At 58.3% G+C, this 16,289-nt stretch overlaps 1 protein-coding gene and 1 long non-coding RNA gene across 3 annotated transcripts in view; one reads left to right on the top strand and one right to left on the bottom strand.

Annotated features, from left to right (window-relative positions):
* APC2 (APC regulator of Wnt signaling pathway 2) overlaps positions 1–15,468 on the bottom strand; it is a 23,894-nt gene extending 8,426 nt beyond the window's left edge. The window contains exons 1-14 of one of the 2 annotated variants that reach the window (XM_081502563.1): positions 15,374–15,468; positions 8,616–8,774; positions 8,377–8,467; positions 8,103–8,283; positions 7,169–7,277; positions 6,929–7,045; positions 6,276–6,353; positions 6,022–6,120; positions 5,142–5,532; positions 4,555–4,650; positions 1,890–2,029; positions 1,464–1,541; positions 1,210–1,326; positions 682–896 (exon numbers count right to left, since the gene is read on the bottom strand). In XM_081502563.1, the coding sequence (XP_081358689.1) occupies positions 682–896; positions 1,210–1,326; positions 1,464–1,541; positions 1,890–2,029; positions 4,555–4,650; positions 5,142–5,532; positions 6,022–6,120; positions 6,276–6,353; positions 6,929–7,045; positions 7,169–7,277; positions 8,103–8,283; positions 8,377–8,467; positions 8,616–8,774; positions 15,374–15,427 (1,925 nt within the window). In that variant the 5' untranslated portion in view covers positions 15,428–15,468. The remainder of the gene's footprint in view (positions 1–681; positions 897–1,209; positions 1,327–1,463; positions 1,542–1,889; positions 2,030–4,554; positions 4,651–5,141; positions 5,533–6,021; positions 6,121–6,275; positions 6,354–6,928; positions 7,046–7,168; positions 7,278–8,102; positions 8,284–8,376; positions 8,468–8,615; positions 8,775–15,373) is intronic. The other variant, XM_081502564.1, reaches the window with a different exon arrangement.
* Positions 14,128–16,289, top strand: LOC145510676 (uncharacterized). The gene is made up of 3 exons (XR_014057191.1): positions 14,128–14,494; positions 15,202–15,551; positions 16,117–16,289. It is a non-coding gene; the product is annotated as an uncharacterized LOC145510676 (long non-coding RNA).

The following is a 16,289-nucleotide window of genomic DNA, read 5'->3' as shown; positions in this document are numbered from 1 at the left end:
AACAAGTTTTTATTACTATTTAGAAAATGATGCATTTTTATTTTAATAAATTCATTTAAAATTCAGTATAGGTATGCAATATGTTACATAGTAGGAAATAAATGTTAATGAAGAATAGGTATTGTTTTACTTAATGAGTATTTTAATAAAGAGCAAGTATTATTAATATTATTTAGAAAATTATGTATATTTTTACTGAGTTAATTTAAATTTAATACAAGTATATCACATGCAGAGTTTGGGATATACTTTTAAAAGTTATGTCTTTTTACATATTGAAGTATTGCTTATTGTTAATGTTACCTGGTAAGTTACTTATTACATAGTGAATAACATTTTCATAAAGAACAAGTATGATTAATATTACTTGAATATTATGTTTATTTCTACAAAGCTAGTTTAAAACGTAGTACAAGTATATCCCATGCAGTATTGGGGATATATTTATACTAAAAACAGCACCTGGGGGGTCATCTGGATGACCCATTGGCAGGAGAAGGCAAGGCTCCCCTGGGAGTTTACTGCAGAAGGGGAGCTGCCAGCCCCACCCCAGTGCCCCCACTCCCTTCCCCTCCACTTCTTTCCCCAAGCCCTGCCCCAGTGTTGCTCCACACCGCCTTCCTTCCACCCACACCTCCTTTCCCCCTCCAGTGGGGGGGTCCCCCCCCACCCCCAGCTGACCTGTAGTCCTCACGGGTGGCGATGAGGCTGGACACGTTGCGCAGGATGCCACCACCGCTCTCGATGATGGCTAGTGAGTTGCTCTGGCACTTGTAGGTCAGTGTGCTCACCAGGAAACCCAGCGCACCATCCACCTGGCAGATGGCCGCCTTGTTCTCCGTGCTGTGCGCTGAGAGGTTCCACAGGGCGCTAAGCACACTCTTCAGGGTGGACTCCTGGGTGCAGGGCAGAAGCGACAGGGGGTCAGCAATGTTGGGGAGGAATGACACATCCCACACATCAGGCCCTCTCCCCGGAGGCACCCATATGAGGTACCCAGATGCGTTTTCAAATATAATTAACAAGTAATGGAATCAGCTGTGACAGGTTCTCTGCGCTGCAATGTTGGAAGCCCCAGGTGTGGGCCCATTGTCAAGCAGTGGGTTGTCTGACTTGGTTTCCCCCTAGGTGGAGAACTCACCACCTGCAGCCAGTGCCTCCTGACCGCCCTGGATGCCCTGCCCCTCAGCCACCCCACCCAATGCCCACCTTGGTGGCTCGCAGGACGCACTGCATCAGGGCAGTCATGCTGCCCACCTCCCTCAGCACCTTCTTGCTGTTGATGTCAGCCCTCCAGGACAGGTTGCGCAGGATGCTGGACACGACCTGGGGGCAGGGCAGGGCAGGCAGGGTGGGCCTCGGCCAGGCTCCCATCCTTAAGGCCTGCAGCAGCTGGCACACGGCAAAGCCCAGGGGATGCCCTCCACCTCCCCCCCCTCAGTGTTCCCACAGCCTCCTGGTACCTGGTGCAGCTCCTCACTCTCGGATGCCAGCTGGGCCACAATGGCCTCCATGCAGCCCCGGCGGGTGCACAGTGCAGCCTGTGGGGGGCACAGGGAAGTCATGCCATGTGCATGGGGGGCAGGTGGGGCGAGTGTTAACCAAGCACTTGCAGTGTGCTGGAGCTTGAACCCACCCCCATCTTCACCACCATGGAGGGAGGGGAGCAGTCACTTCATTGCTTAGATGAGCCTGAGGCTCAGACAGGTGCAAACACTGGCCTCCCCTCCCAGCCCCCTATCCACAACCCAGAGGCCCCCCAGTCCACAGGGCAGAGTGGCCAATAGGACAGTGGCCTGGTCGAGGGAGAAGCTGGGCCTGTCTCCCTGCCCGTCCCACAGCTCAGTGCTGCTCCGGGCTGGGTGAGGCCGACCCGCCCACCCAGGCACCTTGTTGGCGACGTCCCCGAAGGTGAGATTGGTGAGGGTCATGCCAGCGTATCGGCGCAGGGCCAGGTTGAGAGGGTCCCGGGTCATCTTGTGCATCTCATGGTCAACCTGTAGTAACTCCGCCACTGCCTGCAGCCCACCTGTGGGGGGACCCGGCAGCGCGAGTGTGGTCGGGTGCCCCCAGCCATTCCGCCTCACAGGTCACTCTGCTATACACCCTCCCTTCTGTCCCACCCCCAACCTGCTTTCCTCAAGCCTACGTTTGAAGCCCGACTCTGAGGACACCTCCAGATAGCCTGCTGGCAGGCTGGCCCTTCCCCCTGGTGCCCTGTGCCTCCACGCCTGCCTCCTTTCCACCCTCAGCCTCCGGTCACACTTGGTCCAACTGCAGAGCCTTTGCACGTGCTATTCCCTCTGCCTGGGTGCTCTTCCCCACTGTCCACCCAGTTTCCTGGGACCCCTTCTGTTCAAGAGTCACTTCCTCAGGGAAGCCCCCAACTTCCCAAACAAGAAGCCTCAAAACCATTAGACGGCGAACCACAGAGGGCAGGGTGGAAGGCTGTGCCCTGCCACATCCCCAGGATGGACCACATGGCATAAACTCAGGAGCCATTGCTGATGGCCCACACACACAATCCTCTGTTCACTAGGACATGGGGTTCTCATGAATGTGGAGGGTGATGGTCAAAAGGTGCAGGAACCCAGACACACATGGCCCTTCCCCTTCCTCAGCAACGGGATCCTTCTCAGGGCTGTGAAGCGCTTTTGCTCATGAGCACACCAGTGGGGGCCACCCTGGGGAAGGGGCTCGGCAACACAAACCCACAAGCTTCCAAAGCGACCCTGTGTATATATATGTGTGCACAGCAGCATGAGTCACAACACCCAGAAGATGGACAAAACCCAAGTGCCCGTCACCAGATGATGGGTACACACGATGTGGTCCCTCCACACCCGGGAGCATCCCTCAGCCCTGAAAAGGAGAGAAGCCCTGACACTCGCTACCACTGAATGGACCCTGAGAACATGATGCTGAGTGAGAGAAGAAGACACAGAAGAACACACAGGATGTGATCCCACTGATGGGAAACAGCCAGAATAGGCCGATTCACACACACACAGCGTGGGTTCTTCGTTGCCAGGGGCTAGCGCTGGGGGAGAGGGAGTGAGTGGTTAGTGGTTAATGGGGACAGAGTTTCAGTTTGAGAAAATATGATTTAAAATGGTTAAAACGGTGGGAGGTGGGAGGGAGGTTCAAGAGGGAGGAGACACACACACACACACACACACACACACACACACACACACACACACACACACACCTATGACTGATTCATACATGGCAGTATATGGCAGAAACCAACAGTATTGTAAAGCAATTATCTGTCAATTAAAAATAAATTTTTTAAAAATGGTTAAAACAGTAAATTTTATGTTATATATAATTTACTACAATTTGAAAAAAATGTTGAGATACATAATTTAAAGTTGAGGGGGTTATCCAAAGCCTTTTTGCTTCTTAAAAATCCACTCACAGGAACCTATATATATATAGTGGAATATTACTCAGCCACAAAAAAGAACAAAATATTGCCATTTGCAGCAACATGGATGCAACTAGAGATTTTCTGTGAAAGACAAAGACAAAAGCCATATGATGTTACTTAATGTGGAATCTAAAATATGACACAAATGAACCTATCTACTAAACAGACCCACAGACACAGAGAACAGACTTGTGGTTGCCAGTGGGAAAGGATGGAGTGGGAGGCTGGGGTTAGCAGATGTAAGGTATTATGTGCAGGATGGATACACAAGGTCCTACTCTGGCACAGAGAACTAGATTCAATATCCCGTGATAAGCCATAATGGAAAAGAATAAAAAAAGAATATATATATAACTGAATCAATTTACACCTAAAACCAACACATTATAAATCAACTATACTCCAATAACAAATATTTACCATACTATAAATTAAAATGGAGAAATCTTATAACCCCAGAACGCACAGCCCAGGGGTCCTCAGAATAGCAGTGCCTATTCAACCCCACTGAACACATCATGCCCACGAGAGGGGAAAAGGCAAATCATATCTTAACTTCATCAACATAAGTGACCTTTCAGGCCTCCTGGAGGGGACTTGGTAACCCCCAGGGGTCCGTGGAATAGCCAAGAGAGGAAAGCCTCAAGAGTTGTGCCCTCTTGTAAAGTGGCCACTGCTCCAGATGCCCCCAGCCCTGCCCCAAAAAGGCTGCGCCCGGCTGCTCCCCCACCCCTCACCCCGCGTTGTCGGACCACGTGAGACCTTAGGGAACTTCTGAGTGCTCGGACCACCTGCCAGGTGAGAAGTAGTGCCTCATTTTGTATTAGTTAGAGTAAAATGGAGCAGATGAATGTAATTTGCGCCCTTGGTATTTCCGTTTCCAACATTTCAACTGACCTTCGTTAGGAAAAAGATGTAATATTCCCAAACCTAAAATTTAACAGCGTCGCCCCGCCCTGACCACTGGTAGCTTCGATTCACCTCGGCTCCTGACTTTCCCAGCCCTACCCCCGTTGTCTGAGTCCCAGGACCACTAGGGCCCAGAGCCTACCCTGCCCTGGAGGAGGCCCGGAGACCTCGGACCACATCGGGGGCGGGGGTTGATGAGGGACACTCACCCAGCTCATTCATGGCGCGGCGGTATTCCTCGTCGAAGGACAGCTTCATCACGGCACAGGTGGCCTGACAGATCTGCGGCTCGATGGGCACCGGCACTGTGGGCACGAGGACCATGGTCAGAGCCCTCCCGCTCCCGGAGATGTGACCTGGTGGGTCCCCACCCCTCCCTGCGGTCTGCACTTTGCAGGCCTGCCAAAACCCCAGAGTTTTTCAAAGTGCTGTGCGCTGGGCTTGTGGGAGTCACTCCCGGAGCAGAGGGGCCTCTTTTACAGAACCTCTAAAGTGAACAAGGAGTGACCTGCCTCACCCAGCCTGGTGCTCAGCATCGGATATTAACTTTGGAATCAGCCGCAAAAGCTAGGAATCTCAAACTCCGCACTCACGTTTGGAGGGTTGCCTACAATCCATGGTTTCTTGAACATCTACCCCACGGCCTGGGTTGTTCATGGCTGTCCCTTCGCCAGTCTATCTTCACAGGTTCCCATGAGACCTCAGCCAGCGCCAGGCACAAAGCAGGTGCCCGGGAGAAGCCAGAGGCCCCTGGGGTGCTGCCCTGCCCCGCGGGGAGCCCAGGATACGCACTCACCAGCACCTGCGCCGCCGCCGTCGGGCCCGCCATCCCGGGCCTGCAGCCAGTCCCAGCAGGTCTCGCAGTAGGCGCGGATCTGCTCCAGCACGTGTAACACGCGCATCTCCTTGCGTGCCAGCCCCTGGTCGGGCTGAGAGAAGACGATATTGTGCAGTGCTGCGTTGGCGCGCATGCGCGCGTCCTTGGCGCCCGGAGCCCCGGGGGTCCCGTGGCGACCCCCAGCCCCGGCCTCGGTGCCGTGCAGGATCTGCAGCAGCAGCGGCAGACAGCCTGAGCGGCGCATGGCCACGCAGCTTTCGGGTGAGCTGGACATGGCGAGCAGCGTCCGCGCCGTGTCCTCCTGGTCCCGCGTCGCCAGCATGGACAGGAGCCAGAAGACCACCTCCACCTGCGAGGGGCAGGAGATGTCAGGGTGGGGAGCCTGCACTCCCCAGCCAGGGACAGCCCCCCAGCCTCTGGTGACTCCCCCTAAACAAGGAAGTCCCATCATGTTAGCCCTCGCCCACCCTAAGACCCTCACCCTGCATCCTCCCAGAGAACAACACACACATACACCCTACTGCAGAGATGCCCCCAGTCCGGGAGGGCCAAAGGCCCACCTCACTGGTATCACGGGTACTCCTAAGTCTAGCATGCCCTCCAAATATACAGGACAGGTAGCCACACCCACGCCAGGCTCCAGACCACAATCCAGCCTCACCAAGCACTCCAACTCAGGGCGACCCTCCCACACCTGGATAAGCTTTATAGCGGCCTGGGGAGGAAGGACCTTCAAATGCAGTAGGGGTGCAGGACCCACTTCACTATGTATCCCAACGAAGCTGCCGCCATCCCTCCACCCCAGCTGTGAGCATCCCCTGACCTGGACTCCCCTCACCTTACTGTTGCCCGGCTGAGGGGCACCATCCTCAGGGTGCTTGGGGACCTCATTCTCGGCGTCCTCATCCATGGACATCGACTTCACTGCCAGCAAGGCCTGTGGGAGAGCGCCAGGCCTGTTGTTTCCGCCCAGGGGCACCATACAAAGCTCTCAGGCTGCCACGACAACGTAGTGGGGGCAGGGCCCTGGGGGTCCCCTTACTGCCTTGGCTGTCATCACCCACTAGGGCCCTAGCTCCGCCCCCCTGGTACCTGGGGCTCGGTCTGCTGCACCCGGTCCTGCGCGGACAGCAGTTCCTTGTCGATCTGCTCCAGGCGGGAAGCACGTATCTGAGTGGGAGAAAATGCACGCTGTGGAAATCCTGACCCGTCCCAACTCAGCCCATGTCCCAATAGGCCCCTCCCTCAGCTCAAATCGGCCTCACCCACTGTCAAAGCCCCACCCTGGGCTCTGACCCTGGGCTTCTTCCTTGATGGGCCCTCCCACTCTAAATCCCACCCAGTTACTTGATTCCACTCACTTCTTGACCCACCCAAGGTCCAACCCTTAACCCCGGACTCTGGACCCGCCCAAAACTTAGACCCCTGGCTGCCCTCCAGACACACTCAACTTTCTGACTTGGTCCCGCCATTTGACTAGCAACGCCCAAGTTTTGTTCAGACTCGGTTCCTCGCACTGTCGGCCCCGTACCCATTGCCCGAGGACTCTGCCCTCTGTGCTAGGTCCGGCCTAAGCCCCTTCTGGCTCTAGCTGTGGCTCTGCCACCTGCGCCAGGCCCCACCCACAGGAGCCTCTGCTCTCTGATTCGCCCGCAGGTATATAACCCCGCCCACTATCCCAGACTCCTCCCATAAGATCTGCGCTCTGATTCGCCCACTGGTGCACTGCCCCACCCGCGCCGTACCTGCGCGCGCTGCACCATCTCGTCCGAGGTGCCGAAGCGCTCCTCCATCAGCGAGCGGATATGCTGGGCCTCGAATTCCAGCTGCTGCCGGATCAGATCCATCTGCATCGAGAACTGCTGGGAGGGTCGGACAGGCCCCGGTGAGGGGGCTCCCGGGAGGGGGAGGGGCCTCCACCTCCTCTCCACGCCCCTCGCCATAGGCGGGGCCTTGTCGACCCCAGGGCAGCCCAGGGAGCTCACCGTCTCCACGTGCGGGAGTTCATCCAAGCGCTTAGATAGGCCCTGCAACTGCGAGTAATACCAGAGCTTCTCCTTTTCCTCCTTCTCAATCTCATTCAACAGGAAACACCTGGGGGAGGGCAGGTCGGTGGGCGCGGGCTCACAGGGCGGGAGCCGAGGCGTATGTGCTGTCTCGCATACGAATACGTATGTGCGTATGTACCCTGATTTTAATGATCACTTCTTGGGTGCCATGTTTAAAAGGCAATGTGGCAAAGTCTCAGCGCCCATAGCACTCCCGGGACTGGGGTGGGGATGGGGTGCAGAAATTAATTGAAAGTAAAAAAGGCAACTCATTTGTAAACTGTGATCCTCAGAGAAAGGCTCTGAGGAGGTTAACACCTCTCCAACACTGGATAATCGCCTTCTAGCCTACACAGGGTAAACTTGAGGCTCAGATTTCTTCATGCCTTGTGTGGAGACACTGTTATTCCCATTCTACAGGGCAGAAGTCTGATGCTGCCAGGGGCTAGGGTTCCTGCTTGAGGTCAGACAGCAAAGCATAGAGTTAACTCCAGCCTGCTCCAGAGCTGTTCTACCTGACCCTACACAACCCAGCTGAGCTAGGCACCCAGACCTTGCCTCTTTCTGGCCTCAGGCCCAGGTTTCTTGGGCAGCAGCCCTTTCTCCACAAAGATTGCCTTGAGTCCCCCTGGCTCCAGGCCTGACTCTGAGCCCTGGCACCGGACACAGCCCTGTCCCTGGCAATGCTTGTGTGTCCGGGACCCCTGGGGACATCTCCCAGGAGTCTTCCCCTCAGCAGGAACACCCCCCTCCTCTTTGTCCTCCAGTTGCGGTCAGTTGGGCCAGGGAAGGGGGCTGACGTGCCACCTGGAGTGGGGTGGGGTGGGGGCAGGAGGGCTCACAAGGTGGGTGGAGATCCCCCCCATCTCACCGTTCCCGGTCCAGTTCCTCTAGGAGACGAATGGTGGCCCGGCTCAGCTCCCCAAAGCTCTCCTTGGAGGGCCCAGAGCTGTGCACTGGGCTTCCCTCAGGGGTCCGGGCAGTGGGTTCGGGGGCCAGAGCTGGGGGCTGGAACTTGAGGTTATACAGGCTGGTGATGTCCATCTGCAGGGCTGGGTGGGCACGGAGAGAGAGGTGAAGATAAGCACCTCTCCCTGCCTCCCCTTCCTGCAGTATGCAGAGGAAGTCCCAGGTCAGTGCCTCACCTTTCAGCTGTTCCAGCACCTCAGTCTGCCCGGAGGACACCAACACACGGGCCTCCTGCTCCAGCTTGCCCTGTAAGTGCTGCAGGACCGCCTGAAGATGGAGACAGGAAAGACAGTGGTCAGTGATGCCTGGGAGCTCCAGGTCTGGCCATCTGTTACATGCTCTCGTCCTGCCCACCCATCCCTTGTGTTTGTCCCTGTGCCACAGGCTCTGTCCTCTGCCTCGCCTCCCCTCACACCTTCATTCCCGATGTCTCGGTCTCCAGCTTGGACAGGTGGCTTGAATTATCCCGAAGCTCCTGCCTCAGGTGACTGTTCTCGGCCTTCAAGGCCTCCACCTGCCGCACCAGCTGCTCATAGGGTGCCACGGAGCTCGTCATCTTCAACTCCTGCAGTGCCTGGGGCCATGGGAGAGAGGGATCATCCAAGGGTCTGGGAAGGGGGGAGCCCCTGACCTAGGTTCTGGTCCTCCCGCCCAGCCCTGGGTGGGTCTCAGGCAGGGTGGCTGGATGTTGCAGGCAGGATGGTGCTGGCTCAGGGAGTCTGGGGGACAGACCACCTGGCAGATGGAGTGACAGACACAGGCAGGCAGGGACAACAGGAGAAAGAGGGACAGAGCCATTGGACAGGTTTTCAGATAGACAGCCAAAGTGACCAATAGACAAGACACACAGACAGATGCTGGCCCTCACTGTGGGGGCTTCTGGACACACACACGGACAGCCAGCTAGATAGACAGATGACCTGACAATTTAATTTTATTATTATTATTAATTTTTGTCCACATCCACGACACGTGGGACCTTAGTTTCCCAACCGGGGATTGAACCCACACCCCCTGCGTTCAAGGCTATGTCTCAACCCCTGGACCACCGAGGTAGTCCCCAACCTGACAATTTAAACTTGCAGGTGGGCTCTCCAGTCCAATGCCACCAGGCTCACAGACACACAGCCAGAGACAGACAGACAGACAGATGATAAACCAAGACCCTCTCCTGAATGAGCACAGCTACCCAGAGGCTGGGTGGACAGACTGCCAGCTGGTCCAGATGATGGACAATAAGAATGCCATGAAGGTTCTAAGAAAGTGGTGGACAAGCTGATGGTGGAGCCCTGGCAACTGTACAGTTGGACAGACAGACCCAGAACCGCGAGGGTCACCTGGGGGTCTGGAACTTGGACACCTGCAGCCCCCACACCCACTCAAGCAGCGGTTGGATCCAGAGTACCTACCTGCTCAGCCCGGTGCCCCTCTGGTCAGCCCTCTGTTAGCCCCTGTGGCCCCCGGGGCCTCCAGCCCCATCCCCAGCACATGGCCACTGGCGCTTGCTTCTTTGTGTGTCTGGCTGTCCTTCCTCACTCGGCCCAACCTCCTCCGTCTGTCCAGCTGGCCAGTGCCTCCTCCCTCGTCTTAGCCCTCCTGACGGTGCGATCCCACCACCAGCCCCCCTTCCCTCTTTGTTCCATTCCCATCAGCCCATGCCCCCTCCCTCCGCCTTTGTCTGAGGCACACCAATGGCAGCCCATCTCCTCCGCCACCTCCTCCCTAGGAGCCCCCTCCCCAAGTCAATCAGTCAGCCACCCCTGCCCACGGTGGTGGTGGGGGGCACCTGCCACCTCCCCTCCCCTTCCACCACCTGGCCACACCCATTCATTCACTTTTCACCCATTCTTCTCTCTCTCCTCCCCCACCAAGGAGCCCCCACTCACCCTAGGGATCCCAAGGGCACAGCTGAGCCTGGAGTAGGGGTGCGGGGGCTCGGCCCCAGGCAGGACATGGAGTCAGTCCTTTCTAATCACTCAGAGGATCTACTGCATGCCTAGCCCTGTCATCTGACACCTTGTCACAGTCCTGAGCCTAGAGTTTCATCAACCACCATTAGACTGTTCTCAGAGAGAGAAGCTGAGCTGGGAGGGGGATGCACCAGGCATGCATGGAACTCAGACACTGCCCTGCAAGTGCTCACAAGTCCAGGCAGTGCTGGAGGTATACCAGCCCTGCTCTCTCTGCAGGCTTCAGTTTGCACATCTGACAAATGGGGAGAACTCGGTCTGCCAGGCCTGTCTTGTGGGAGACTAGAGGGCCAGGTGGGATGACTGTCATGGAGCAAACCACAAGTGACAGGCAGACAGGACAGACAGCGTGTCAGGTGGGGGAGACTGTTGCCCGAAGACCACAGCCTCCCCTCCCACCACAGTACTGATCCTGCCTATGACTCAGCCAGGGGTCCCAGCTGGGCATCAGGATGGATTGGAGTTGCGGTGAGACCTCTGGGGTCCAGCGGGGGCCCTGTGTCCTGGTGGAGGCCACCACAAGTGCCCACCCAGGGGGGAGCAGTAGTCCCGGGCATAACCCTCCCATTCCCCAAACCCAGGCCCCGCCTGCAGCCCGCTCCCCAGGCTGCTCTCACAGGCTCTTCTGGAATGGCCCATGGAACTTCAGACCTTTCAATCCCCTCACACCCAGCAGTTACTGCTGTGTCCCCATCAGACTGAAATTGGCAGCTGGGCCACCCCCCGGGTTCCCCCCTGTCATTCCAACCTGGGTCTCTAACCCCACACTCCCATCACCCACCTCAAGCTTTGCCCCAGGGGGACCCTCTCAGGGCAGCCTCGCCAGCCCCTTCCTGGCCTCCCACGATCCACTTTTCACATACAGTCAGAGGGAACTTGGAAAATCACAAGCTGGACTCCATTTCTCCCCTGCACCAATGCCTCCAGGGCTCCCTGGGGCCTTCAGCATAAGCTGTGACTCCTTCACAGAGACCCCACGTCACTGTCACTGGCAACTCTCTCTCTCCTCACCACAGGCCTTGACACATGCAGTTCTCCTGCCCAGACCTCTCCTGACTCCTGCCATCCCTCACAGTGCAGCCTCCTCCTGGAAGCCCTCCTGCCTGCCCTTCATCCCAGGCTGCCTTGAGGGACTGCATCAGACATCTCCATCACCAATAGGAAAGCACCTACAGCTGGGGGTTTGTCTGAATGAGCAGCGAGGGGCCGCATTTCCTCTGATTCAGCTGACACCCAGAGAGAAGCAGCAGCATCCCCCCAGGCACACTGGCCAGCCCGCAGACTCTGGGAGGCCTGGGTGTCGAAACCTGTGAGTGGGTGTTTGCATGGGACCAGCTGCAGCGACGCAAACGCCCAGCTCTCTGGGACAGTTTTTCCTCTGGCTCCACCCTGAAGAAATGGAGTCTCCACATTGTGTATTTACAGGCAAGGCAGAGAGAAAAGGATGGAGACCCCTGGCGAGGCGGAGGCTGCCCTCCCTGCCCTCCACCCAAGGAAGGCGCCCGCTTACTTTATTTCACTGGGGTTGGGCTGGCTGCGGTGCGGTGCGGAGGTCTTGGGTCTTCCTCCCTCCGCGCAGCAACGCCGGCCCCGCCCAAGCTCCCAGTCCTCCAGGGCTGGGGCGGCCGCGGGGCGCAGGCTCCAGGTCTCTGGGATTTCGGCGGGTCTGACAGGGGCTCCGGGGCGGACAAAGCCCGGTCAGGGCCTCGCCAGGCGGCGCCTCAGCTCACGGCGCTGGGCGAGACGATCGCGAGCGGGGGAGGATGCAGGATGGATGCAGGCGCGGCGGCCAATGGCGGCGCGGGAAGATGGGCTGGTGCCATGGCAACAGCCAATGGCGGCCCGGGAGGGGACCGCCTCTGGCTGCAGGGAGTCGGGCCTTCGCTAGGGTTCAGGGGGGTGTGTATGTGGGTGGGTGAACCCCCCCTAAGGCAAGGGAGCGCCCCAATGACCATGACCTCTTGTCCTCCACTCTATTTTGGGGTGAAATGGCCTCTTAGAACCTGCCGTGGCTGGACCTGAAGAATCTGAGAGTAAAGCATCCAGTCCTGGGTGTTACATCAGAATCTCAGGGTGGAGGGAGGGCAGCCCCAGGGCCGGTGGGGCAGCAAGTCCTTGCCCACGGATCCGGCCTGGCCTTGTTCCGATGGGTCAGGACAGGCCAGGGCTGGGGACACAGCTGGAGGGCCTCGAGGGTCCTGACTAGCATAGGGAGGTGGGCTGGGGGATGGGCAGGCACTCTGGGGAGCACCTGGGACCCTGCATTTCTCCCCGCTTCCTTGGCAGAGTGCGTCAGCGCCTCCGTGACTCCATGCGCCTCCCCACATCCCTCTGTCCCTGGCTTTTTCTGAATCTCTCTGACTCTGTCCCAGGTGGAACCCACAATTCAGCCTTGCATAAGGGAAGCTAGAGGAGGGGCAGGTCTGGGGTCCCCTGAGTACCCATCCCCAGCTGTATCAGATCCTCAATGAGTCCCTGGAGGCCACTTGAGGGTTTAACACCCAGAAGCTGAATTTGTAGCTGTGGCTCAGGCTGCCTGGTGCCCAAATCTATGAAGGAGGCACTAGGGCCACAAGACACAGCTTCAGGACCTGCAACTCCTGGGGGCCAGGGCAAACCGTCATTCACCTGGAGACCCTCCCGTTTCTCTCGCTGTAAAATGGGAAGGTGGGCTGGTGCAAGGAAGACCGGGACAAGAGGGGCAGCCAAGGACAGAAGGACCCCATTGTTTCCTGTTGGGTGAGTTGCAGGAGGCCCCGTGTGCCCCATCCTGGGACGACAATGCTGAGGGCCCTGAGAGGGCAAAGACCTTGAGTGTCCCAGAGCCTCTAGAGCTGGACATTGCTGTCCCCAGCCTGCAGGTCTCAGAAGGGGGTGCGGCAGGCAGAAGAAGTCCTTCCAGAGGCTGGGAAGGCTGCACTGAGAAGAGGACACGGGTGCTGGGCCCCTTCAGGATGAATCAGAATTGGGCATGGGATCAAGGAAGACTGAGGGAACAGGAGGTCTGACGCCTGGAGCCAGGAAAGATCAGAGCCCACTCAAGGCATACAGGCTTCTGGTGGGGCCACAGAGGACGGAGGGTGGTGGGGCTAGACCAGGAAATTGATGAAGCCTTTAGAGCAGGGGCAGTTCCCATGGAGGAGTCCTGGGGCTGAGTGGGGGTGGGGAGAGGACAGAGCCCAGGGCCTTGGCTTCAGCTCCACCTTGACTCCTTGGGCATGTCTCTCTCTGGTCTCAGTTTCCCACTTTGTTCACTGGGAGGTGGGTTGGAGAATCACTGCCCCCACTCCCATGGGATGAAGTCATAGCTCTCCCACCCAGTTTCAGATGACACTGTCCTCAGCTAGAACATTAGAGCTGGCAGGGACTTGGAGGGTCCAATGACCAATCCTATCCCCCTACACAGGGGCAAACTGAGGCTCAGGGCAGGGAGCATGTTGCCTAAATTCATGCAGGAGTTCCACTAGACCCTCCCTGGGCATTTCTCACCACTCTGGGTGTGTCTTTGACCTGGAAGGCTAGAGCACATGACTGGATTGTTGTTGTTCAGTTACTAAGTCATGTCTGCCTCTTTGTGACCCCATGGACTGCAGCACACCAGACTTCCCTGTCCTTCACTGTCTCCCGGAGTTTGTTCAAACTCATATCCATTGAGTCAGTGATGCCATCCAACCATCTCATCCTCTGCCTCCTCCTTTTCTTTTTGCCTTCAGACTTCCAAAGCATCAAGTTCTTTTCCAGTGAGTCAGCTCTTTGCATCAGGTGGTCGAAGTATTGAGGGCTGAGACCCTAAGGCAAAATGCCCTTGTCCCTAAACCTCTGGAACATCATGTCCCTGACATCACCCAAGACTTGACCCTGTAAATCTCTGAGGCATGGCCAGAATGTGGCATCACTGGAAATTCTAGAACCACAAGAGCCTCCGTAACCCTCAGGAGCTCCCAGAACCCCAGGCTCAGTCTTGGGAGGTGCTGAGAAGCAGTGCCCAGGTCTAGCGGGGGGTCCCCTCCCAGTCTCCGTCCCTGCTATCATCTGCACCCCCTAGTGCACAGGGCTGTCTTCTCCCCACCCCCACCCCAACACTTGGCCCGGCACACAGCCAGGTTCACTCTTGGGCCTTCGGAGCCTGACCTCGAGCATCTCTGCCCTCTTGATTCTCTGCCCTTCCCCACTGAGCCTCAGCTGTGTCAGGGGCTGGAGACGGAACCAGAAGCGGCCCCCGACTCGGAGCTGGATGATGGAGGCATGGGAACAGGAAGGCACCAGATGGTCATGAGACCACAGAGATGGGCTCAGGTTGGGTGACTGAACAGTGCCCTGACAGGTAAGGAGAAAATGCCACTGGAAGTGGGAGAAGGGTGGAGCCGGCCGGGCCAGGCCGCGCCCCCGAATCCCGACTCGGGATGGGTCGCCTGACCGCGGTTCTGGGTCTCAGTTTCCCGGGAGTGGAGGGGCCGGGCGTGCGACCTGTCAGCACCGTGGATAGCTCCCGCCGGCCTCCCGGCTGTGTCGTGTGCGCGCGTATCCGCTCCGCGCTCAGGCTCCAGCCCAGCTCTAGGCATGACCTTGGGGGCTCCCCGCTGCATCCCCCAGCCTCAGTTTCCTCCTAAGGAGGGGATGTTAGAGCCCCAGGATTCGGATGTCAGAGGTAGCAAAGCGCTCGGGCCTGGTGGGATGGACATTAGTATTAACATCAGCGTGGGCGAGCATCTAAGGTAGTCATACGCTCGGCGTCCAGAGGGAGAAACTGAGGCCTGGAAAGGCGCAGGGCGTGGCACGTCCCTCCACCCGCCTGTGCTTGGCGAGCTTCGGCACAGCGCGCACCCACCGCAGCCTCCCTCTCCCTCCAGTCTCCTGGTCCGCTCAATGAGGAGGGGTCTGGAGGGAGTCTTTCTCGGAGGCTTTAGGCTGGGCACGACGTGACCGCGCTTGCGCAAACCCGGAGTGGGGGGAGGTTGACTGCGACGCGGGGGAGGGGCTCCCAGCCCTGCGAACAACCTGAGGCGGTTTCCCTGGCAACGGTCTCCACAGCGATCGCGCAAGACCCCAGACCCGCGGAGATTCACTGCGCGTGCCCCGGCGCCTCCTGATGCCACGACCACAGTCCTCGCGGTCCTCACTGCATCCCCGGCTGCGGCTCTATGCGCCCCAGCCGCGCCCACGGCCAGACCCCATCTACTAGACTTGGACCCCCGCGGCCTACCTGGTCCCCGAAGAAGGCCGAGTGCAGCAGGCTCAGCAGCCCCAGGAGCCCCATGGAGCTGTGGCCGCCTCCACCAGCCCGCGCCCCGCCCCTCGACCGCTGGGGGTGGGGTGGGAGGAGCGGACCAGGGCGTTTGCGCCTGCGCCGAGCAAGAGGCGGGGCGGGGTCACATGTCCAGGCAAGGCGGGGTCTCTAAAGCCGAGGGGGCTAAAGAGGGGAGGCCTGGAGTACCCGCGCAGGCGGCGGAGGTCTCGAGGGCGGAGGACTTGGGAGGGGTGGTGTGAGATCCCGAGGGAGGGAGGTGGGGGCAGGGACCAGCGTGAGCGGAGGAGGTGGGAGGGGCGGGGGTCCGACGGGGTTGGGGAACCCTAGAGGTCGGGAGGGGCTTCGGGGGGCGAGCGCAGGGAGGGGCTTTCGCGGGAGCTGCGGAGGAAGTCCAGTGTTGGGAAGTGGGCCTGGGATAGGAGGGGTCCCCAGAGGATGGAGATCTCGTAGGCACGGGGGTGGTGCCGCCCTTCTCTTGGAAGGTGTCCCCGCAGAGGCCGGGCCGCGTGTTCGGTTCATTAGTCATTCAGCAAACATTGGCTGCGAGCTCTGAGTTGGGCGCTGGGCATGGGCCGGGGCGGGGCGGGGCGGGGCGGGGCGGGGCGGGGGCGGGGACGGGGAACTGGTGGGATGACACCACTAGTAAACAAGGTTTCAGTAATTTACCAAATACTTATTAAGCACCTACTGTGTGCTAGGCCCTGTGCATGGAACAAAACAGTGAAAACCCCTGTCTGTGGGAAGCTGACATTGGGTGGAGAGGGGCTGACAGTCAACAAGAGATCATGTTGGCTAGAGGAGAGTGCCAAGGAGGAAACAGCCTGGGAGCTGAGGGGCTGCTGGAAAGTGCACTTGAGTGGAGACCTGAAGG

This window comes from Giraffa tippelskirchi, chromosome 6, assembly GCF_054371585.1.
Source record: "Giraffa tippelskirchi isolate mGirTip1 chromosome 6, T2T-mGirTip1v1.2.pri, whole genome shotgun sequence".
NCBI lineage: Eukaryota > Metazoa > Chordata > Mammalia > Artiodactyla > Giraffidae > Giraffa > Giraffa tippelskirchi.
Note: the sequence above shows the minus strand (reverse complement) of the source record. Positions and strands in the feature narration are given on the sequence as shown.